This window comes from Gossypium raimondii, chromosome 8 (assembly GCF_025698545.1).
Source record: "Gossypium raimondii isolate GPD5lz chromosome 8, ASM2569854v1, whole genome shotgun sequence".
NCBI lineage: Eukaryota > Viridiplantae > Streptophyta > Magnoliopsida > Malvales > Malvaceae > Gossypium > Gossypium raimondii.
In genome coordinates, this window is record NC_068572.1 from 10,712,794 (window position 1) to 10,738,461 (window position 25,668).

General features: G+C 32.8%; 2 protein-coding genes and 1 pseudogene across 5 annotated transcripts; 2 read left to right on the plus strand and 1 right to left on the minus strand.

Annotated features, from left to right (window-relative positions):
- The first annotated feature begins 1,227 nt into the window (after positions 1 to 1,227).
- Positions 1,228 to 1,995, plus strand: LOC105790781 (classical arabinogalactan protein 26-like; annotated as a pseudogene).
- LOC105790780 (protein NETWORKED 3A) lies at positions 1,984 to 4,999 on the minus strand. Of its 2 annotated transcripts, XM_012618529.2 has the most exons (3): positions 4,893 to 4,999; positions 4,348 to 4,468; positions 1,984 to 2,985 (listed from the first exon to the last, which is right to left on the minus strand). In XM_012618529.2, the coding sequence occupies exons 2-3, from the start codon at positions 4,451 to 4,453 to the stop codon at positions 2,249 to 2,251; spliced, it is 843 nt and encodes a 280-aa protein (XP_012473983.1). In that variant the 5' UTR covers positions 4,454 to 4,468; positions 4,893 to 4,999; the 3' UTR covers positions 1,984 to 2,248. The 2 variants fall into 2 exon arrangements, with proteins under 2 accessions (XP_012473983.1, XP_012473984.1); XM_012618530.2 differs by lacking the exon at positions 4,893 to 4,999 and having other exon boundaries at positions 4,348 to 4,886.
- Positions 5,000 to 7,573: 2,574 nt separating this feature from the next.
- LOC105790778 (tubby-like F-box protein 3) lies at positions 7,574 to 9,757 on the plus strand. 3 transcript variants are annotated; one of them, XM_012618527.2, is made up of 5 exons: positions 7,574 to 7,894; positions 8,415 to 8,504; positions 8,793 to 8,926; positions 9,009 to 9,188; positions 9,283 to 9,757. In XM_012618527.2, the coding sequence occupies exons 1-5, from the start codon at positions 7,574 to 7,576 to the stop codon at positions 9,755 to 9,757; spliced, it is 1,200 nt and encodes a 399-aa protein (XP_012473981.1). The 3 variants fall into 3 exon arrangements, with proteins under 3 accessions (XP_012473981.1, XP_012473982.1, XP_052491333.1); XM_012618528.2 differs by having other exon boundaries at positions 8,415 to 8,502; positions 8,797 to 8,926; XM_052635373.1 differs by having other exon boundaries at positions 8,415 to 8,488; positions 8,780 to 8,926.
- The last annotated feature ends 15,911 nt before the right edge of the window (positions 9,758 to 25,668 follow it).

Consider the following 25,668-nt stretch of genomic DNA (forward strand, 5'->3'; position numbering starts at 1 on the left):
TGATCATTTTAATATATAATTGATTGTAATTGCTCTGGCAACGAATGTGATATCTTGTTATCTTGACCTGACGATCAAGTCAGGTAAAGAGTGTTACAATTATTTTTGTTACAAGTAAAAAGTTGTTATAAAAATTAAAATAAAACATAAAAAATCGATTCTACTAAAAACTTAATTGTTATAATGAAATGTTATTGTAGAAAAGGTGGACTGAAAATTTAAAAATATAAATTCAAGATTTTCTCTCTTTCCAAGACAATAGCCCTTGATACAAATCATATAACAATTATTCTAATCATGGCCTTGCATAGTTTAATTTTCACCCAACCAATCAATTTTTGTTGTTATACTTAGTTCATAAAATTATAACCATTTAAGCATCAAATTTAACCAAATAGAAACCAGTTACTCCCGTTCCTCCAAGTTATTAAGCACAAAATAAACTTTAGGAAACAAAAATAATAGCATTTTTAGTTACTTAAACCAATTAGGTTAAACTCGGTTGTTAATACTTATATTTAGTGAAAATTATGGATTTAATCTTTATATTTTAATTTGATCAGTTTTAGTTCTTGTACTTTTGAAATGGCCAATTTTAGTCTCTGTACTTTTCAAATTTCAAAACTTTAGTCTTGACCCAAACAATTCAATTAATAGTTCGTATTAAGTGCACAATTCTAGATTTAGTCCATATTCTCCAATTGGATCATTTTAAGACTATACTTTTCAAATATTGAAATTTCAATCTTAATGTAAATAATAGCCATTAATCATTTAACTGGATTTTTAGTGAGCAATATCTGAAAATAATCATTTGACATGGCATTACACATATGATAATATGTTTAGCTCATTAAATTTTGAAAATAACATAACATAACTTAATGAATTTAACAATTATTATTTGGTAAGGACTAAAATTTTAAAGTTCAAAAAGTATAGGGACTAAAATGAACAAAATTCACAAAATTCGTAAATTAAAAGGACTAATAGCAAGATTTTACCAACTAAATAATATAAGAATATTCAATTCCATTGTCATATTCATGATTCCACACATACTTAAATAAGACTCAACATTGTCTTATAATTTTAGCTATCTATTTCAAAAAAGATCACGGGTGAAACATAGGAAAAAAAATCAAAGGAAAAGGATAAAAGAAACCCTATATCATGATGTAGACCTTGAAGAAAATAACTTATCCACATTGTCTAGTAGCCAACCCATGGAGCTGTATTTTACCATTAAAGTTATCAACCATCTTTTGACTTACAGTACTCACTCTCTTTTTCACCACCACACTTCTTCCCTCATCTGCACATAAAAACACCTGCAACTCCATTCTTCTCATATATTCATGCATTCAAATTTGCCTTACTTGGACCACTCATACCGATTTATCTTCATTTTCAATGGCTTCCCTTTGGTCACCATGGGGAAACTTGTTCATGTTTTTAATGGCTTATTTTTCTTCACTACCCTTATCTTCATCATCTTAGCAATATTTACATGTACAATACTCTACTATATCAGCTGCACCGGCATTCCTTCCAAGTGCACCTCTTGCTTCTTCTCCAAGTTTACCCCCTGACATTGAGCCTTTGTTCCCTACTCCGAATGGTGTGGCACCTTCTCCTACTGATTCGTCGATGCCCACAATTCCTTCAAGCCCCAGTCCCCCGAATCCGGATAACATCGTGGCCCCTGCTCCTGGTTTCGCATTTTCACCGTCTAACAGCCCTTTGCCGTCATCCACTTCGGTTTATCCGACTTCAGCTCGAGCTTTAAAACCAACATTGTTTCTTGGTTTGCTAGTATTTAGTATATTGCAGAAGCTTTCTGGTGTGTGAATTTCTGCTGATGGCATTGTTCCTTGTAGCTTAACTCTTTTCTTTTTATGTTTTCTATATATTTATTTTTGATATTGTTAATCATGATTGTTGACTATTATATTTAATACAAATTATTAGTATGAACTCTGATTTGGTACAAAAGAGTGCTTATATTATTAGCACAAAGACTACATTAAGTTACTTCTGTTACAATAAGGAAAAACAAAAAAAGAAATAGCAACAAGGGAAAACAAGTACACAAATGAAACAATTGAACGAAAGAATAGCAAACACTGATAAATTTTCTCAGAAGGTAACACATGTATAACAATTCTTCCAAGTTCCTAATTTGAACTGCTCTCTTTTCCTATATGTATATGTATATGCTACTTACCTTAATGCAACCTAACTAAAACTACAGGGCAATGATAGTAGAACGAGACAATGGGGATCCATTCAACAACATCCCAAATAGTCCTCCCTTTATTTTGTTGAATTCAAAGGGACTCCATTTACTGGGGGATGGTCTTTTAACCATATTCTTCTTCAGCTCCATGTTCTCATCCTTGAGCGCTTGGACAGCATAACTGAGTTGTCTAATCACCTCTTTCTTCTCTTCATCTTTCTGAATTAATTGAGCCTTCTGAACCTTGTTCTCTTCTTTCAGTTTCTCTATTTCTTCCCTTGACTTCATCAATTCATCGCCGAACACCTTTGACGATTCATCTTCCTTCACAACATGGCCTTCTTTAGTTACTAAACCTGCTTCGTATTTGTCTTCCTGCTTGGGATCCTTAACTTCCTCCCCAGTTTCATCATGTTCAGGGTCATCAACTTCTGATTCAGCATAGTCTTCAGATTCAAAGGTCTCGGAGCTGCTATCATAGAGTTTATCCATCAAGTTGATCGCCTTCTCTGAATGGCAGTACTTCATGGAAGAAAACGGGGATCCCAATGTTGTTACAAGGCGATTTCCAGGGTCCAACTTAATTTGATCATACCGCTCAGCGAGTAAACGATGGGATCGGTAGAAATCTTCAACCAAGCTAATCAACTCGGGACGTTTCTTGTAATACATTTCTGCACGCTTTGCAAAGGAATCTGCATCTTCCTCAATCAATTTTAGCATTGCCTTGGTCTTGGAGTCCAGCTCTATCATTAAAATAAAACCATTCAAACTTCAGCAATTAAACAGAACAAACAAATAATGGTAAAAGAAAATAATTCCAGGAAGTTGAATGAGTTGGTCAATGTTAACGTTTCACCCTGGTAAAAAAACATGGCAACAGAACCTTTCTGGTCTTTTAATCAAGCAAAGATCTCTCAATGGCAGACGTATAGAAGAGAAAGGATCAATTGCTAAATTAAATATGAGCAAAGGGTCCTATCCAAATCTATACCCGTTCCCTAGAATGATCCATTTATAATTAACCTGAGATGCAAGGGGTCCAATTCATTATTAGCTCATAAAGTAATGTTTTTGGAAGACTAATTACTTGAGCTGCAAAGCTACACTTAGAAGTTAGTGGGAAATATGGAAAAGTGAGAAAGTTAACAATGTCTGGTGGGACTTCAATTTCAGGGTCCCTGTACACTGAGGGCCACCCACATGTACATGCTAAAGCCTGTAAGATCTCAGAAAACAGAAATTTGAATATCCATCCAAACGCAAGCCATGATGATTAAGATATTAACACACAAAACAGGAACTACAAGTCAACCATTCCAGCACCAGCTCATCATGCCATTGCATCCCTAACACCATGAGCAAATCTTCGGCTCAAGGTTAAAATCCACAGTCCAGGACAAGCAATTCCATATTGTTGCCAAGACCACCAGCTTGTTAGGTCTCTGATTTCAAAAACCTTGTATCCTGAATCCTAGAACTAGATTCACTTCTAGCTTTAGTGTTGAAAATTTGGAATAGAAGGTGTATATGTATAGTAAGCATATAGTTGTTGTCCAATACAACCCCATTCTGTGCTCCTAGAGAAAAAAAAAATGTCTTTCACACTAAGATAACATCTCAGGTTCCTGAATAATCTCTACCCTTGTCTCACAAATAAAAAGAAAAGGGTTTCTGGTGGAACCTACTGTATATCATAAGGCCCCACCAGCCAGTCATTACGCAGTCAATAATACACTAATTAGGATTACTTTGTAATGTTTGTTAAATAATACTATTAGCATAAAATTATTTTTCTTTTTCCCTAGTCCTTGCTCTTCTAGATCCAATTCTCAAGAAACCATTGCAATCCCATTATTAATATCTTTTGTTCTTCACCTCAAGGTTAAAAGTTAACAGAGACTTCTCATCATTTCGTTTTTGTTTGTCCTATTTTTACATATCTGTAAAGTGATACTGTAGAAAAAGCAATTTAAAAAAATTGAAACCTTCATGAGAAAGAAAAGAAAAAGGCATACACAATGTCTCCAACGGTCAAGAAACAAGAAATGCCAAGAAAAGCTCTAAGATAGTGATGAAGAAAGTAGAAAGGAGAAAAGGGGTGTTACCAGAAAGAGTGGATTGAAGCCATTGGGAGCGCTTTGAACCGTCGTGGTGACTATCAAACCACCACCATCTTGAACTTTCCTCCATCTTGTTCATCATTTGAACCATCTTCTCCTCTTTTACCTTAATATGACAAAAGAGTTTTAAGAACCAAAGGACGGAAACTCTAAAACCAGAAACTAAAGGCTAATATACAGATGAAAGAGTAAGAGAAATGAAGATGATATGAAACAGGCCTAGTCCCCTGTGTATTTATGCTAAAAAAAAAGGGGGACAAAACAGGAAATAGATTAGGCATGAAAAACGAGATCGAGAAGCGGGAAATTTAGATGGTAAAACCTGCCAAATAAAACTGAAAAAAGAAAGGGATTTATATGGAAAGAAATCTGGAATTTCAATCTAGTGGCGCCTTCCAGAATTTATGCAACTAATGTAGAAAACATGATCAATTCCCATTACTGGAGCTTCACAATATCCTTCTACTTCATAAAGCTGTAACATACAATTAGAATACAAATGTAGAGGGAGTGAAGGAGGATTGATTTACCCAGAAAAGAGAGATGGTTTTGTTCAGGTTGATGGAAAATGAGAGGGAGCGTTCCTTTTTTGTCTTCTTCTCTCTTTGCTTTCAATTCACTACTCAGTCCATTGTTTGAATTAAATACGCATTTTCTGGAATATCTATATTTTTAATTTTTCATTGTTAGACCAATTAAGTTTCAACACGTGTTTTGCTGTCGAAAAACAAAATTTTGACTAACTAAAAATCAAATGGAACTTAAATGTAAATATGTCATTTGGAAGGGTGGGGTGGGGTTGGAGCAGGACGCAGATGTACATGTCAGCGTCATGGCCTTCCAAATTAATAAATACTTTTAGTAACGGTCGAAAATGTCAGACACAACAGTCATAAGACCCAAAAAAAAAGAAGAGGAAAAAGAAACTTCCAATCCTTACAGCTAAAGGTAAAGCCAAAAATGGTTAATTTGTATTTGACATTATAATGAAGAGTACTATTTTTCCTGACGGATGAGTCTGGCATGCCATTTGCATGAATTATTTTCTATGGATTAGGATAAATTAAATGCCTGGCTTGTATGAATAAATTAAAGGTTCTGTATTTTTTTTTATGGAATTTAGTTTTTTTATTTTTTAAATTTTAAAATTTAGGTTTTACGGTTAACACGATAAATTTTTTAATTAAATTTGTTGTTATAATTTTTTGAAATAAAACAAATACTCATTTGGTAGCTATGTAATTTCAATATGGCTATGTAATTAACTTGAATTTAACAAAAAAATTAGCAAGATTAATAATTGGACCTAAATTTTGAAATCTGAAAAATAGAGAGACTAAATTCCTATTTTGAGAAAAGTATAGGGACTTGTGGCAAATTTTAACCTAAATTAAAATATGAAAAAGGCAAATGCAATGAATTAAAGCCAATTTGCGGATTGTGTTGGATCAAATTGTAAGAAAATTTAAACTCAAACTTCATTCAAATCGATTTAGGCGGATCGAACCATGAATACCTCTAGTCTACGAGCAAGAAGAGGAGGATGCCATGCTTCACTTGTTTTAGCTACGCTTCACATGAATATGGTACACCATAATCCGGGCGATACATGCAAAATTAACTAGTACACACCGGTATGAGCGATATCAACTAAAATTTGCACTGGAACAGAACTTAAAGTTTGTTGTTTCGATCTACTACCAAAACAGAGCGTTCTAGCCAATACGGGCGGTACCGAAACAATACCAACTTCCCTGCTTCATACCCTTAAATGTTTTATATGTTATAAGACATAATTTCAAGATCAACGGTGTATAATTATGCATTGTTTGTCTTTTTAGACACTTTATAAAGCACTCTCATTTTATAATTCCGTCGCATGTTCAAGCATTTAACTTGGGAAACAAAATTTCCACTAAAGAAAATATCAAACTTATGGAATGATTCGTCGACTTCTAACATACGATACTTCGCAACTCATTATGGAGTGACTTTTGGCAGTGTTCAGGGCTTAGAAAGATGTAGGCTGGAGGTTGGATTTGTGAAATTAAAATGTGTGTGGACAAAGGCGAATATATAGCTTCAAGGAGTTACTAAGAGTGTATTTTATGTGGCATGAAATGCAAATGTGACGTGATGACAAATTTTGTCCAATTTGAGATATCCGGTGGAAGAAAAGATGAGACAACTTGGATTCTATTTTATTGACCAAAAAAATTTCTTTTTAATCATCTTTAAAATTGAATCTGAACTATTTGAATTTTGCTATTCCTCATAACAACTCAAATAATTTGTATTTGATGGGATCAACCATCCGAGTTTATTGATTATATTAGCTTTATAACTATTTTGATTTATCCAATATTATCAATAAGTATACTCTATCTTTCACTCTTTTACCCAAAGAGTAATTTCTTAATGAGACACTTTCTATTAAAAGAATAGTGCAAATAAAATTTTTTGTAAAAAAAACACTTCTATAAAAACTCCAAATTTAATATGGATTTGTGTACAATTGGCATGAATTATTCTTTTCTAAATATATAGAATTTAATATTAAATCATGACTTTTATTTTATAAAATTTGAAAAATTAAAATTTTTAATTTAATTTGTCAAATTTTGATATTTGTATTTTATGAAAATTGAAAAATTAGTCAAGTTGGTATGCATTAACCCAATCCATCTCAATGTTCCTTTCTCTTGCATTTACTTTGATAATTCATAATATGTCTTCATTTTTATATTATGTGTTAGTTTTACGAGTCTTGGTTCGTTAGGATAAGGAGAGAGATTTGCGGGAATTTGTTTGAATACTTTTTCTTTTAAACTTATTGATCACTTTTTACACTACCTTTGTTCAGTTACTAGATTTTTTAGGTGAAGGGTATTTTTTTTTCCTTTTGTAGTATTGATAAAATCCCAAGCTATTGGTGCATAATGTTGAGTGTTTTTGAGAGAGAGATATGGTTATCTCTATTGTTTTTTAGGAGAATTATTGATGATTGATGTTGAATCACTTTGGATCTTATTCAATATCACGTTGATTAGAATGTTGGAGGGCATAATTCCATAATTGAAATCATTAGTGTTGATTGGGTAGTGATTTTGGTGAGAATTGAGGGGAACTTGGATGTTTTGAGGTTGTAGAGGTGAACTGCATTGTTAAACAATAATTGGGTCTTGGAAAATTAGGAGTAAAGGAGTCACCAATGCCGTTTAAGAGCATTACCCATGACGTGAAAGGGGAGTTAGGGAGTATATCTAGAAAAGGTAAATCAAGGTCGCTTAGGGTAGTTCAAGATAGCTTAGTTTGCATCAATGCATTCAAGCAGAGTTGTTGGGCGACCCTTCCATACGAGCTTTTAAGGGATGTGTTGATGAGAATAGAAGCGTCGGAGGTTACTTGGCCTACAAGAAAAACAGTGGTTTCTTGTGCCGGTGTGTGTAGGAATTGGAGAGAGATTATGAAGGAAATTGTAAAAACCCCAGAAATCTCCGGCAAATTGACATTCCCAATATCATTGAAGCAGGTGATAGATGCCAGCATGTACTTGTTTCTTTCCTTTTCTAAGTACATTTTATTATTTATATGATCGATTTTCTTTCATTCATACATTTTGGCTTTGAATCATTTGTGATGATTGAATGGTGTTGACCCTTATTGGTGGTTAGTTTAAACTAAGATTTGTATTACATAGTTTGCAATCTAGTATCGCATTTTGATACTTTTTAGGAACTTTTAGAATCAAAAGTTTGGGTACTAGATCAATATCTTGTTACATCATCACATGTTTTAGTAAAGTTTTTGAAATTCTAGTAATAAAATGAGAATATAGATTTTTTCTCAACAACTAGCTGTCTAATATGAAATGTGAACTTAAGAGTTCTTAGGAAATGTAATTGCTTGAAAAGAATCTGTCTAAGTTAATATGTAGAATAGATTATAAGCTCTATGTTTGCACTTGGAACGATTTTCATTATTTATCGATTATTTGTGGATGAGTAATTTTAAATTTACTTACATGTATTCATTGTATTTTTCCTTTGCAGCCTGGTCCAAGGGACTCCCTTCTTCAATGTTACATAAAACGCAGTTGTAACAACCAAACATATTATCTTTACCTTGGCCTGTACCAATGTGAGTGGCTTTTATTTATTTATTTATGCTTTCTATTTTTCTTACTTCAAGAATGGTTTATTGTCAAATTTACTCTCATGTATATTAACTTATAAAGTTGTGTTGTTTGTTGTTGCCTTCTAAAAGCAGATTTTGCTAACAATTGTTGATTGAATTAAACACATTAAGGATATTTATGTAGTTATATTCATAGAAAGTTAGTACTGTAAATATTTGTTATTTGTAGTAAGTACCTTATATATTATTTTTTAGCTATATTATTTTAAATTGTTTCAAAGTGTATGTTTTTGGCAGCTTCAAATGAGGATGGAAAGTTCCTTCTTGCTGCAAGGAAGTGTCGTCGGCCTACTTGTACGGATTATATCATCTCATTGAATGCTGATGATGTGTCAAAAGGTAGCAATACCTACATTGGAAAATTGAGGTACTGTTAGGTGGATTATGATTTGAGTGATAACATTACTCATTTTTGGAAACCTAAACTTATTCTTGATTTGCTTAAATAGATCAAACTTTTTGGGGACCAAATTTGAAATCTATGATTCACAACCCCCAAATGTTGGGGCCAAAGTTACAAAAAGTTGCTCCACTAGGTTAATGTATGCAAAACAAATTTCTCCTCGGGTACCGACTGGTAACTATCCCATAGCCCACATTTCATATGAGTTGAATGTCCTAGGTTCTAGGTAAGATATATGTTGAAAGTTTCTTTTTCTATTACTTTTTTTTATCATTATTTTTAATGGTTAATGAAATAAATTAATATATTATCAAAAATAGAGGTCCAAGGAGAATGCAATGCATCATGGATGCCATTCCAACCTCTTCTAGTGAGCTCGAAGGTGTTGCTCCCATGCAGACCGAATTCCTACATAGTAATCTGGATACCTTTCCATCACTACCTTTCTTTAGATCAAAATCAACTCGTACCAAGAGTTCCCAGTTTGGACCTTTATCTAGCTTGAGAGATGGAATGTTGGTTTTGAAGAATAAGGCACCAAGGTGGCACGAACAACTCCAATGCTGGTGTCTTAACTTCAATGGACGGGTAACAGTTGCTTCCGTTAAAAACTTCCAGTTGGTTGCTTTTGCGAAGAATGTGGTTGTTAGGCAAGAGCAGCAAGAGAATGTCATCCTCCAATTTGGGAAAGTTGGGAATGATGTATTCACTATGGATTACCAGTATCCAATCTCGGCTTTTCAGGCGTTTGCGATATGTCTTAGTAGCTTTGATACTAAGATAGCTTGTGAATGAATTGCAAATAGGTATATGACTAACGCAACTTATATCAATGCCTTTTTTTTAATGCATTTGTATACCAAAATGTTTAACTTTGTTGGTTGGAAGTGAAAGTATTATCTATGCTATGGATTTGGAATTTTGGGTTATGAAGTTTTTTAGTTTTCCTGGTTTCCATGTGAGTACTTACGAATAGTTTTCACTTTTTTGTTTTTAATGTTGGTTCTTTTATGTACATATCGATAGATTGTATTACTTTTCTAACATGAAGACATGTCTATTTGATTATTCGAGCTAGAAGAAGAAAACAAATCTATGGAATGGTTTCTTGAATTGTTAGTCAAATATTCTTTTTATTTAACAATTTGTCTTATTGTTGAAATTTACTTTTTGGAGTACTTTAGGTTTTACCATGTTGGTTTGTTTTGAATATGAATTTATATGTATATATATATATATATATATATATATAAATGTCATCTAAATTTTGCTTAACTTCCCAGTTCACCTTGGTCAACTTACCACTTAGAGTGCCACACGTTAGTTTGTCCTTCGTCCATAGTGTAGTCAAGATTATGCCTTGTTGAATGATGGTTTTCAAAATGTAGTGAATTCCAATAAATTCCATATATAGTAACTTCTCACAAAATTCTAAAAAAATTCACTTCTATGGTGTTTGAATACAAAAGGCATTTTCATATAATACTACACCTGTGCATAAAATTGATTCTTGGTTTGGTTGATATCATTGTTGTTGCAATTGAAAAATATTAATTTATAGATTTTACAATTTTTTTATCAAATGTGATGTAGAAACATTTATTTATATAATAGCTAAGTAAAGATAGAGATAGAGATTATTTATGCAACAACTTGTATGACACACTCTATTACTACAACCCTAACTATCTAATATCATAGAGTAAAAACATCTTTGTAGCAGCCCTAACTCGACTTGATCGCCAAATCTGATATACAAGATGCTACAAACATTACCAAAGTAATTTAAGACATTTAGCATAATCATACCAATCACATATGCAAACAAGTGTCATTCTCATTCTAAATATATATTACAATCATTTTCGAGTTCCATGTGAGTTTACGAAAACTCTTTTGATAAACTATACATGAATGAAAACCAAATTGTAAAGTTTCAGGACCAACATTACAACTTCAAAAATTCCACGTCGTGACGACGCCAATCATCAAGTTACTTCGCATCTTTATACCTTTCATCGTCGTGATGTCACTTACTATCAGTCATTGTTGAGGTGAGGGATGTTGATCGTCAAGACGTGGCCCCTGTTTTTGACAAAAATGTACCATTTGGTTCCAATTCAAGACATGCAAAGCCACCTATTTGACTCAAACCATTTTATACCATCAAAAACAATATAAATTCATGCCACTTCATGTCAACAAGTCACCTAACCAATTCCAACTAAATCCAACTCTATCATGATCTCAATCTATTCAAAAACTAATTCATGACAATTCATACATTCAAATGCTAGTTTCATCTATACCAAATCTACCAAAACATGTTATTCAACTTCACTACATAAAAATTTGTACATATTACATATCAATGGCTTATAGGCCTTAGTATAAACATCAACAATCAAGAATAAGTCACATATTACAAGCATACTTCCAGGTACTAATTTCCAAATACATATTTATCTCATTCATTCATTAACCAAGCTACCATTTCTACCTCAATCTATGTCATTCCACATGCCAAACATATTATTATAGATCATCTCTTACTCTATCATAAAATATAACCAATACCAAATATGAATGAAATCACAAAGATAACACATTATACAAAATGGCTATATCATACTTTCCAAGTAGTAGATACTTTCACATGCTAAGGAACACACCAAGAAACTTATATACATGCCACAACCCTAGACTCAAAATAATCGTTGATTTGTCACAAATTGTAGTGGCAAATTAAGTACTTTTCGACACTTAACAAGCTTGACATTTATTGCATTTTCACATTTCTTAGTTTAGATTTAAAATATTGCAAAATAAGCATTTTTACACATTATTTCGAGTTAGTTGACCTAATGGGTCAATATCGGCCTTAAGGTGGTTTTAATGATTTAACTGAGTGTACAGGATATTTATTTTGAGGCCCAAAAGCATCAGGAATGACAGTTGGGTCGTAACACAAGCTTCCGATGTTGCAACACAACTAAGTCGATGCAGGATTTTACATTCGAAGTTGTGTGTCATGACACACATAAGGTTGTGTTGCACCATAGGCATGACGATGGGTAGAAATTAAACGAGAGTGTTTCCGTCTGCACAACTCATATTTTATGTGATAATGGCTTGTAATTGACCTAATTAGGGTTGCTAAACTCTGTATATAAATAGTTAAGTTCATGTAAAGCTTAATGAGCTTTTTTCAAGCCATTTTAGGGTTTTAGCTAGTAGTTTTAGGGTTTTATTTAGTTTTAGTTTATTTTCAAAAATAGTTTATTTCTTTTGTTCTTCGACTTGGATTCGACTTGAATCAAAGTCTTCATTATTAAGTATTTCATATTTTTCTTTAGTTTTTGTTCGCAACCGATGATACCTCAATCACTATCAAATGATTTCGCGATTTCGAGCACATCAATTTCATCAAACGAATAATTTATGTCTCTTTCTCTTTTACGTTAATCTGTGTTATTGCATAATTAATTTAATTGCAGAGAAGATGATTGTTAAAGCGATGAGTGGCTATACCCTTAGGAAGATTGACGAGCAGATGATGGAGTGTTTAATGAAAGAATTAGGGTTTTCCAATAGAATTACTTGGTCTAAATTCATGCGTGTTTAAACCCTAGGATTGATGACACTAGGAAGTAATATAGGATAAATGAAATCAAGAGATAAGTTTACCAAGTAAATCGTGGATTTATCTCGGTCAGGAAAGTTAGTTCGAGAGGTAAGCGTGTATTGGTCGATTAGTTAAGTAGTAGAGGCCGAGAGGTAATACTGGTTAATTAATAACTAATTCCCTAATGAAAACCCAAACTTTGAAGTTAATTGCAACCACTAAACCGAGTTAATCTTCTATCTGTTAATTGAAAGATCTTCATTGTTAACTTTATTTTCAGTAGTAGTTTTTATTTTACAATCTTAATCCTTAATTTTAATTATCGTAATATGATTTTTTGTGATTACTTTGTCGACCTGCTAGTGTAGATAATATATTTATATTTAATTCAACCTCCTTTGGGTAAGATCCTCAGAGTACTTCCTTGTTTTCCGTTGTAACACAAAACTATATTACAATTTGACATGTTTGCTTGTAGATATCTTTTTGTTGGCACGATTTTTACTCTAAACGTTCGCATGTTTGAAGATAGTCAAGTTGTTGGCGTCGTTGCCAAAAGGTTTCGACATTAAATTTAAATTTATTTTCTGCACCTAATAGGAATAAATTGGAAAATTAAAAATTATAGATACAATTTCTTTATTTTATTTTATTTTGCTATTTTTAATTATTAAGATTTATTTTTAGTTATTAATTTTTATTTCTCTGTCTCTGATTTCAGTTTACGACTCGAAGTGGAAGCGTTCCAATCGAGCCATATCCTAACCCAAAACAAATTCTGAGACGCAATCATCACTTGATGCAAAACGATCCACCCATTGTAGCTAATTTACCTCGGGAAAATCCACTGTTTGATGATCCACTTAAACCACAATCACTGATCTGTGGAGAGCTACTGATGGCTCAAAGAACATTGCGTGAGTATGCACTACCAACACTAGATTTTGTGCGAGGCAATATTAAACGACGGACGATCAACGCCAATAATTTTGAGATCAAGATGACTATGATCCAAATGATCCAAAATGCCTTGTAGTTCTAAAGGAACATGATGGAGGATCCAAATCAACACCTAAAGCGGTTCCTCCAGTTGTGTGACACTTTCAAATACAATGGGGTAACCTATGACTCTATTTGTCTTTGGTTATTTCCCTTATCCTTATTTGACCATGCGACTGACTGGTTGGATTCATTAGAACCAGGTTCCATAACCACTTGGGACAAATTAGCCGAAAATTTTCTACACAAAATTTTCTCGATCAACAGATCTTTCCAACTCCAAGCAGTTCAAAGGTGAAATTTTATACGAAGATTGGGATCGATTTAAGTCACTATTAAGGAAGTGTCCCCATCATGGAATGTAATAGTGACTTCAGATGAAGATGTTTTATAATGGTTTAGATAAAAAGTTGAGGTCTACACTAGATGGCGCATCCGAAGGAGCATTGATGAACCACACGTGCGAGTAAGCTTGTTAAATAATTGATGATAGAGATGATGAGCAACATGCAAAGGTAATTTGGTACCAGAATCCCTAGTAACACAAAAAATAGTCCCCATAGGGATGGAAAAGAGCACGTAAATGCAATTGCTTTGTGGTCAGGTAAAACCCTTGACAACATTAGTGCTCCCATTCAAGTAGACGAGGATTCACCGGATCTGTTGAGCAATTTTTTTGGACAAAAATAAGCTTGAAGAGCCGAGTAAAGAAGTGGTCAAACCAATGACAGAGTCGATAATGTCAAACCTTATGAGCACATAATTACCATTCCCGTCAGGGATCGAGGCCAAACGAAGGAAGGGTGAAGCGAACTTTGTAAATTTTCTAAACTCATTCAAGTTCAATAATGTTAATTTACCCTTTCTAGAATTAATTAATAAAATACCAAAATATGCCAAGTGCTTAAAGGAAATCATGTCAAGGAATAAGAAGTTCAAAAAGGAAAAACAACTTAACATCAATACCTCTTGTAATGCTATCATTGCTAAGAAAATACCCCCAAAATTTAAAGATCCGAGAACTTTTACAATTCCAATAGAGATAGGGGACATATATTTTAGTAAGGCCTTTGTGATTTATGAGCCAAGATTAATTTAATGCCCCTGTCAGTCTATAGAAAACTCAAATTATGGGAGTTGAAAAACACATTGATAACACTGCAATTAGCTGACAGGTCTTTACTATGCCCAAAATGTGTACTTGAGGATGTGTTAGTTAAGGTGAGGAATTTCACAATCCCTGTCGAATTTGTAGTTCTAGACTTCAAAGAAGATCAAAATATCCTCATACTGTTTGGTAGGTCATTTTTAGGCACATTTAGATCAACCATCGATCTCTAGAAAAATGAGTTAACCATGAAAATTGATGGTGAGATAGAGGTGTTTAAATGCAACCATGATTCTCAAGATGAGGGATTAGAAAAATAATTAGGGAATGAATAATTTTCATTATTCTATGAAACCCCTAATAACCTTAATCGAGGTATTTTTCGAGTGTGATGTGTGCAGGAAAACATAGTCCAAAGGAAGAAGACAAGTGGAAAGATCTTAGATTAATCAACATTCAATGGAAGGATTGCGATGACAAAAAAAGATAGAAAAAGGCAATGATGGATAGTAACAAGTTACCAAATGAGTCTGGTAGCCATACTGGATTTTTAATCGTCAAATTTTATTCTACTTGTAAATATTATAATTTCATGTATTTTGATTTCAAGTATTGTAATTTGGATTTTTAATTTTTATTATGGTAGGAATTAGGTTAGCATAGAGCTCATGTGACCCTAGAAGTGTCTTAAAGTGATTAGGCACAACCCATGGAGTCCGATACATCCAAAAACATTGATTTTACATCGCCCAGTATGTGTTGTGATAGAGGTACCCCTTTGTTATGACATGCAACTTTGAAGCATCAAAATTTGAAAATACTAGGCTATGTCACGACACAGGTCCCCCTGTGTGGTGACATGCTACTTCAAACCAAAATTTTTGAAAATACCTTTCTCACAAAACGCCTAGGCTCGTGACGTGGAACAACACTTAGAACCTAAATTCTAGGAAATTAGGGTGGCATGTCGTGACACACACACCCCTATGTCGCGACATGACATCATTTTTTTGCAATTTCTGGCATGTTTTCCCGTGAATGGCCCATCAAATTTTCTATATAAATCATACAATTTCAAACCTAAAACATCACTTTCAAAACACCCAATAGAGCATCTAAAAGCATTAGGAGCCATCACACCTCTCTTCTACCATCACTACTTCGATTTCAAGCTTTCCAACCACCATTTGTTTTGGTAATCCCTTCTTTTCTCATCTGTTAGTTATTTTTCTAGTACTTTTTTCTTCTTTTTGGCATGCATATCTCATCGGAGACGAGCAAAGCATGATTGAATCAAGGTTTGACATTCTAATCTCATCTCTTATGTGTTTTTTTACTATTATCTTTGTTTGATTAAACTCTATTACATGGTGCCTCACAAAGCATGACGCATTCAAGAGGCAGTGCTAGATTTTGATGCTACCCACTTCCATAACCCAGAATTGGAAAAATATTATTTACAGATGAATGAGCGCACGTTCATTCAAGAATAGGGGTTCGATCCCTCGTTAACCGAGTGCGATAATATTGGGGAGTTTGTGGATTTCCACCACAAGTGTAATTTTTTCTCTACCCTAAATGAACCAGCGGTCGATGTAATTGTCTACGAATATTACGCTTCTCTGAAGGATAGGGAAATCCACAAAATCCCTAGTGAAATACATATGCATGTAATAGTTCAAGGTAAAAAGGTATTGGTCACACCTCGAGAAATTTATTTGTATTATGATTCTCCATATTATGCCTCTGATTTCTTGGATTATGTTGACTTAAACATGTATCGAGGCATTGATATGGATGCAATTTTACGCTATTTAACACAGGGGTGTGCTGGATAGACTCGCCAAGTCGGCACTAACATACCTGTAAATTTTACTCAAGCCACCATGTTCCCAATGGCCAAGATGTGGATGCAATTTATTTGCACCTATATCTCCCCTACTCAAAATATCTCTCACTACTTTTAAAGCGGTTTTGCTTCACTCTAATTTACAGAGAAAATAGGTATGTGTGGGCCAGTGGATCTATCAAGCAATGCTGCAATGTATTAGTGGCTAAAAATGGGGAATGTACTTCCCTCATCTCATGACGACCTTATGCAAAAGGGCAAGGGTTCCTATGCCACCTACCAGGCAATTTGTGATGCCAACGAGGAGTGTGCTCGAAAATAACACGTATGGTAAATTTGTTAACCTTCAATGAAAACATGTGAAGGGATGGAACTAACACCGAAAGGAGAAGATGGACGTCCCACCATCGCCCAAGAGGAAGAGCAAAATCGAGCCCTAGTTAATTGACTTGACGAACATGTCAGATATGGAATGGGCCATACGATGGATGAAAGAGATGTCCCCGATGGGTATCGATTACGCACAGAGGCATGACATTCGCGTGCCTAACCCTTCATCAAATAAGTATGCGCCTGTTCAATATTCCACTGACACTGAGGGTAGGAACGAAGATGATGATTATAATGAAGACGACGATGAAAAGGGAGATGATGAGGAGGAGCCTTTTTGAGCCTCCGATTATGAGGTAGTGCTTCAGCTAGAACACCCCTGAACCACAGGAATCGTATTCCACAAGCCGGTCCAACAAAGGCCAGCCCAATCATCGGGTAGGAAGGCTTGCAAGACAATTGTGAGACAAGGCAAGGGCAAGGCAATAATAGATGTGGAGCCGGTGCACGTCTTCGATTAAATTTCAAATAGTCTTTAATTTTTATTTTTGAGACTTGTAATTTTTTGGATGAATTTTTTTTTGTTGTTAGTTAGATTTTTTAATACTGCATATTTTTTTGTTAGTTAATTTTTGTATAGGAACCTTATTTTTTTACAAAACAAAATTTTTGGAGCTAAATCAAGAAAGACAAGATGACTTGACATCAAATGCGGCACTATCACACTAAATTGGATAATTTCGTTCTTTAATTTATTTTTTAGCACATTAGGGACACTGTGCTAAATAAACTGTGGGGGTCACATAGAAATATTTTAGGATTTTTTGTTCGTTTTAGTTGTTATTTCTAGTTATTTTTATTAATTTTAGAGTAAATTTTTTTATGTTGTCTTGTTTGTACTCAAGCTTGTAGAAATACAAGTGATTGGTTAGGAGCATGTAAATAGGATTGTGTGAATAATCAGAAATTTAGTTCGATAATAATTAATTTGAGATTATTTAATTTTAGATTAATTAGTTCAATTTATTACACCGTGAATAAGTGAAAGTGTGTTAAGTATACCATGTGATAAATGAATACACAAAAAAAGCATGCATGTTAATTGAATTCTTGGTTATAAAATTTGATAAGTTCAATTAATTAAATCTATGTATTGAAATACCTAAGGATGACCTAAGGCATTTTTTGGTAGACACATTAGAGCTAAAGAGCCAACCGAATGCATGAATTCCCTAGTACCCTATTTTAAGTCGAAATCCATTTTCTTAATGAACCATGTATGAATCCATGAGTCGAGTATATAATTTCTTGATCCTTTTTTCTTAGTCCCTACACAAACTTAGACTTCAAGCCATTAATATTAAGGGTTAAGTAGATACATAATGGAGGTTTCAAAATAAAGAAAAATTTAGGGTGAACCTAAGGAACAACATGGTATAATGAGTATAAGATTCTTGAAAACTTGTGTTGGAGTCGAAAAATCAATTGAAAGAAAATTTTGTGAAGGTAAAAAACCAAACGAGAAAATCTCAAACGAAGAAAAGCAAAATGAGTAAAAAGAAAAGAAGAAAATAAAGAAAATATAAAAAGAGATATACTCATGTTTACAAAAAAAAAACTCACTAAGATGATTGTACTCATGAATACTATATTGTACCTTAGGAAATTGAGAGAAAAAGAAGCTGAGAAAAGTGGAGATAAGGTGGTGAGCTTAGTTGGGACATTGGGGGAGTCTTGGGAACAATATAATGTGAAAAACTATTTTCGTGCTTAAATCACTTTGTTGCGCCTATTCTTGAAAACTGAACCAACCTAAGCCACGGAACGTTACAAGTCGAAAAGCCCTATGTGAGCTAAGTATGCACTACATGGATGAAAATGAAATTAAGTTTTGAAAATTTTTACCACTTAGGTTGATATTAGCATAAACGTATATTTGTGTATTTTTTTTTATGAAACACTATACTTAACATTCTTTAATTTGTTTGCCTTGTAATTTATTGAACTAACTTGTCTAACATTAAAAATCAGGGGTTAGTTACATACCACACTAGAATTACATGATTGTTCATAATGTTTTGTTTACATCACTCCGGTACAGTCCCCTGTACAAAACATTCTCAAGTACTTTATCTTCATCTTTGCATTTTTCTTTTCGTTTTCTTTTGTTTTTATTTTTCTTTTTTGTTTGCTTGAAGACAAGTAATGACTAAAGTGTGGGGCTATCTGATCTGCCAGAAATCGTAGTGGAAAATTAAGTACTTTTCAACACTTAACAAGCTTGTTTTCTAGTCATTTTAATATATTTTATTGCATTTTCGCATTTCTTATTTTAGATTCAAAATATTACAAAAATAAGCATTTTATGCATTATTCCAAATTAGTTGACCTAATGGGCCAATAACGGCCTTAAGGTGGTTTTAAAGATTTAATTGAGTGTGAAGGATATTCATTTTGAGGCCCAACAGCATTAGGAATAACAGTCGAGTCGTAACACAAGCTTTCGATGTCGCAACACAACCAAGCTAATGCAGGATTTTACATACAAAGTTATGTGTCAAGACACAGGTACGATGATGGGCAGAAATTAAGCAGAGTGTTTCTGTCTGTATAACTCATATTTTATTTGATTAAGGCTTTTAATTGATTTAATTAGAGTTGCTAAAACCTATCTATAAATAGTTAAGTTGAGGCAAAGCTTAAGAAGGCTTTTGCTAAGCTGTTTTAGGGTTTTAGTTAATAGTTTTAGGGTTTTATTTAGTCTTAGTTTATTTTCAAATACAGTTTAGTTCTCTTTTTTTTGAATCTTCGTTATTAAGTATTTCATTATTTTTCTTTCATTTCTTGTTCGCAACTGACGATATCTCAACCACTATCAAAGGATTTCGTAATTCCGAGTTCATCAAACGAAAAATTTCTATCTCTTTCTCTTTTACGTTAATTTGCGTTATTGCATGATTAATTTAATTGCAGAGAAGATGATTGTTAAAGCAATGAGTGGCTAGATTCTTAGGGAGATTAACGAGTGGATGGAGAGTGGTTAATGAAAGAATTAGGGTTTTCCAATAGAATTAGTTAGTATAAATTCATGTGTGTTTAAACCCTAGCATTGGCAACCTTAGGAAGTAATATAAGATAAACGAGTTCGAGAGATAAGTTTACCAAGTAAGTTGTGGATTAATCCCGGTCAAGAAAGTGAAGCTGAGAGATAAGCTTGTACTGGTCGATTAGTTAAGTAGTAGAGACTAAGAGGTAATATTGGTTAATTGATAACTAATTCCCTAATGAAAACCCAAATTCTGAAGTTAATTGCAACCACTGAAGCGAGTTAATCTTCTTCCTATTAGTTGAGAGATCTTTGTTGTTAACTTTGTTTTTAGTTGTAGTTTTTATTTTACAAACTTAATCCTTAATTTTAATTTATGATTTTTGGTGATTATTGCCTAGACCCGCTCATGCAGATAATATATTCAGATTTAATTCAACCTCCCTTGAGTTCGATCCTCGGAATACTTCCATGTGTTCCATTGTAATACAAAACTATATTAAAATTTGACTTGTTCACTTGTAGATACCGCACTGATTTTGTATATTTTCATTTGCACAATTTTTTCTCTAAATGTTCACACATTTGGAGGCGTTTATTCGCATAACTACTGATTTGGCGATAGTGTGAGCTTTAAGACGATTTTGCTCGACGAGTTCCGCAAGGCAACAATCTATAAGGGAAAGAAAACAACCAAGGTAAGCATATAGGATGCTTAGTAAGTTTATATGTAGTATAGAAGACTTATCTTTTTCTTACTTAAGCTACCTTAACTTGGGATTAACTTTGGTTAGACATGGCAATCAAAACACCAACTATGTGAGCAATGACTATTAATCAAACTCATATGATACAACAAGTACTTAACATGCCCAATCATATCACTTTTAAGTAACTTATCTCAAAAGCACATTCAACCAACAATCCAAATATATTATCAAGTATATATATAATTCAAATCATTCATCAATAGTACTTTGGATCATAAAAATTGTATCATTTACAATTTAATCCATTCTATAACTTTCAATTTTAATATAAAGTTCATTTTATCCTATTTTGAATTCTCAATATCATTTAAACCATTTTGCCTGATGAGCCCTAGTAAATAGACTCGAATACACAGGTAACTACACCACACTATTTTCTCATCCGAACTATGTACATTTATACATACGGTTACTCGTCTACGCTAAACCATTAACACGACACATCAAGTTACACGTCCGAGCTAAACCTAGGTCACATATATATCGAAAATCCACAAAAAATGTTGGATCTCATTAACATCTATAATAAATCTCGTATAAACGTGCACAACACCGTATTGGCATGTCAATTGTACCCTAACCCTTTACTAAGTTCACACGGGCATCTTTTACACATATAAATGTCACATTTCAATTCAATCCAATTCTAGCGTTTCATACCAATTCAAAACTAATCAAATCCATTATCAGGCATACATATATAAAATCAAATACATTACAACCTAAAATAGTAAATACCATATAAATTTACCTATTCAAAACACCAAACAAGTTGATTATTCAAGGATTAATCAACAATTTTAGCTTTTCCCCGTTAACTCCGCTTTAATCCAATTCTTGATCTATACAATTATTTTATACAGACCAATACTAAACATTTTCCTATTATACCATGACATGAATGAACCTATATAAACTCATTTTTGATACCCCAAAATTTTACATTTTATTCATTAGTCCTTAAATTTGAAATAGCCATAACTTCCAAATTTTAACCTCGGCTTAAAATTTAACTATACATACATTCATTAGGGACCCTCTACTTTCTATTTCTACTGAAGTTTCATAACAACTTTTCATTTTATTCAATTTGGTCCTTACGTATGAAACTAACAGTTAAACTTTAAAATCTAGTCATTTTCACAATTTAATCTTAAAATCTATCAATTTCAAGCCTAATTCTTCAAGAAATCAACAATGAAAGCTTTCAAAAAATTTAACAGCTTTATAAATTGGTACATGGGCTAGTTAAATCAAACTCTCATGACCTCAAATCCATAAAAAAATCAAAGAAAGGACTTGAATTTTACCTTTTATTGATGGTCGAATGTTAAAAACCCTTGGGTGATTTTTCTCTTTTCTTAACTATGGAGAATCAAATTTTGAAGGAAGAAGAAGATGAACACCCTCTCTTTCTTTCCACTCATTTGCTATTTTTTCGTGGATTAATGGCTAATTAACTTAATAATTCATAATTAATTAACATAATATAATTTTAACATTACTTAATGGAGATAGCCATCTTCTCCCAGTAACATTTAATTACAAGTGGTTTAATTACCATTTTGGACCTTTGCCTAATTGTAATTTAAGTAATCAAGTCTTTGGCCACTTAAAAACTTATAACGAATGGACTTTTACAATTTAGTCCCTATACCTAAATCAACTATTTAATTGACAAAAATTGATAGGTCAAACATCAATATTATATTATATTAATCTCTTAATTCATATTTAATATTTATGAACTCAGTTTATAAAAATGGAGTTCAAAAATCGTCTTTTCTACTACCATTAAAAATCGGGCTATTACTATCTTCGTCAATTTATGTATACTTGTTTGCAGTCACCTAACATATAAGTGAATAAAGCTTTTCAATAAAACTTAGGATATAAAAAATAAACTACCTTATAACAATTGATACATGTGTGGATGGTTATTAACTTAAATTCATTGAAGCTATTGTTTTTCAAGTCCAGAAGATCAATTAACTTGCGACAAGTTTTTAAATGAGATCCAAAAGGTGAACATAAATGAAAGCTATTAATAAGTTTGCAAGAGACTACATTATGAAAAAGGTAGCCTAAACGCACATCAATTGAATATCAGGCCCATTTGAAGCTCATTGAATAACTTGAAAACTTAGTTGCTTTGTTTTTTAACCTAATTTGTTAATGACCTAATTAGGAAGTTTAGTTTTAAAACTCAAGTTATTTTGTTTTCTTGTAAATTTGGTCCGTGCACAACTTCATTTTTAAACCCAAGTAAATTTATTTTCATATAAATTTGGTTCGTGTACAACTTCCATAAAGCTGACTAAATTCTATTTGTTCACATAATCAAACTGAAATTGACAAGAGGGGCTGAATTGGCTTTTAAAAAATTGTGGATGCTAGAGAGAAAGATAGAAAATTGAACACAAGAATTTAAAGTGGTTCGACCCCAATTGCCTACTCCACTACCTTAGCTTTCCATTACTAAGGATTTTCCCAAATTCACTAATTTGATAACCTTTAAGGTCAAGGTTCAACCTTACAAACTCCCTTAAGGTTTCTACCCAAACCTTAAGACACAAACTCTCTCAAAGAGATACAAAGAAGCAAACAAGGAATAAATTCTTTCAAGATTATAATGTTTGCAAATTAAGCTCAATTACAAAGAAGAACACTTGAGCTAATAGAATAGCAATGAAGCTCACAAGTGTATGAAAGAAAAAGTATGAAAATATTTATCACAAATGTTGTTTGATTGATTTTTTTACTTGAATATTCTTTCTTATTGTTGTAGGACCTTTGGAATCTAGTATTTATACCCTCTAATAAATTTCAAACCGTTGTGGTTGTTGAGAAAATTAATAGAGCTTTTGGGGATGAAAATACTAGATCATTAAATTCACCTACAACAAAAAGTAGTAATACTTTTTCTACGAGTATCGATACTAGTAACATTTAATGTTTGATTCAGTGATAGTTAAAGTTAATTTTCAATGATACCAAAGACCATTTATCAATGCCTAGTAAAAGGTATCAATATTCTAGAGTGGGCGTCGATACTTCTTGTAAATGTTTAAAAATATCAAGTCGAATGCAAAAGTGGTATCGGTTTAAAAGATGGTATCAATAAAATTCAATAGGTATCAATATATTTTGAAAATTATTGATACTTTTTGCATTTGTTCAATTTTTATTTCAAAACAAGAAGCAACTTTGGTATTGATAAATATATGGTATCGATAAAATTGTATGGGTATCGATACTTTTTGTATGGAGTAGTTTTTCAATTCATTTAAAATTGTTTCAATCGAGTTAAAGAGTTTAAAACAGTTTTGAACTTTTTCCAAAATTTTCTACATATTCAAAACATTTTCTAAGATGTTTAGAAGTTTTAAAATGATTTTTATGCTTTGACCTTAATAATTTCTTTGTTTAAAAACAAATTTTATTCAAAATATTTTTTATATCAAAATAATTTATCAAATAAAGCTAGTTTAATAATCTCCCCTTTTGATATAACAAAACATTTTGCTTTTTTTTTGAACTTGTTACTCCCCATTGTTAAAGTTCAATTTGAATTCATGACTTGATTTTATGAATTTAAAACAAAAACTTGAGAGTGAAATTTTGATCAATTAGATGTCGGCATTAAAAGATTAGTCATACAAATATCAAAGAAATATCAATTTAATTTACCTTTCGCTTCTCTTCTCCCTTTTTTGTTATATCAAAATCAACAAATAAAGCTTTAGAGAGACTTTGTTAGTTCAAGAATAGAAACCGAGAAATTTGAGGGCTAATAACTAACATAAAGATGCCAATATAAACCTTCAAGTATTTACAAATAAGATACCAAAATAAGCATTAATGTTCTAACATAGATATAGGAAAAGTGCAATGAAAATGATTAAAATGTATGAAAAAAATATTTGCACCCTAGTCTTCTTGAAATGGTGGAGGAGGAAATTGAGACATAAGATATGCTATATTTTCCTCCATCTTAAATATCCTAGAGTATAGACTACTAATATTAGTATTAACTCAATCAAACGTATCATCTACTTGAGTATGGAAACCTCTAAACTCCTCACTCAAAGAAGTAACAACACTAAAGATGGCAACAGGCAAGTCATCTAAGTGAGACGTAGTAGATGGTTGAGCGGATGAAGAAGCTGGTGGAGGGGCCTGCTCAGCAGGAGGAATATCGTGATGCTCTTCTTCAATGTCTTCATCATCAATCTCTTGAGGATTAGGACAATCATCCTTAACCCAATTTCTGGTAAGAGGATCCATTTTAAATTCAACTCAATGAAGGGCAGCAGAGCTAACAAGTTGAAGTTTAATGGACAAGAAGGATCAACATTGGTTGGGATGTTAAGGCATGTAAAAATATATTACAAGTACATTCCAAAAGACAAGGTGAGAGTTCTAGCTAGCTCTTTTCCAATTCTCTTGGTAATGTCATTAAACAAAGTTAAAGCAAGATCGGGACACCTATTACTACAAAAACAATCAATCTACCAATAATAGGTAGACCGAAGAACAACATGTTTTGAAATAAGACGCAATATCCATGTGATGATAAGGTGCAAAATACGATCATAGACATTGAGCTTGGATGCATACGAGTATCAAACCTTCAAGGCCAGATTGTACGAGCCTTTCTAATTTGATTCACCGCCAGGAGGAAGTTTTAAAAATTCGTCACAGTTTTCCAAAGTGAGATGAATAGGAATTTTCATGAGAAAAGAGTTAATGGCAACCACGATCTCGCTGATTTCATCATGTTCGATCCTAGCATTAAAAAAAAATGCTCGAACAAGATTAGCATACATTGGTGAATGAATTTTAAAAAAGTTGACCCAATGTCATTCGGCCAAAGTTTCAAGAAATTAAAAATTTGTTTTGGCTAAAACCTCAAAATCAAGTGTCCATGAAACATTAACTTTATGTTTTTAAAAATAATGGGCAAAACGATAAGAGTC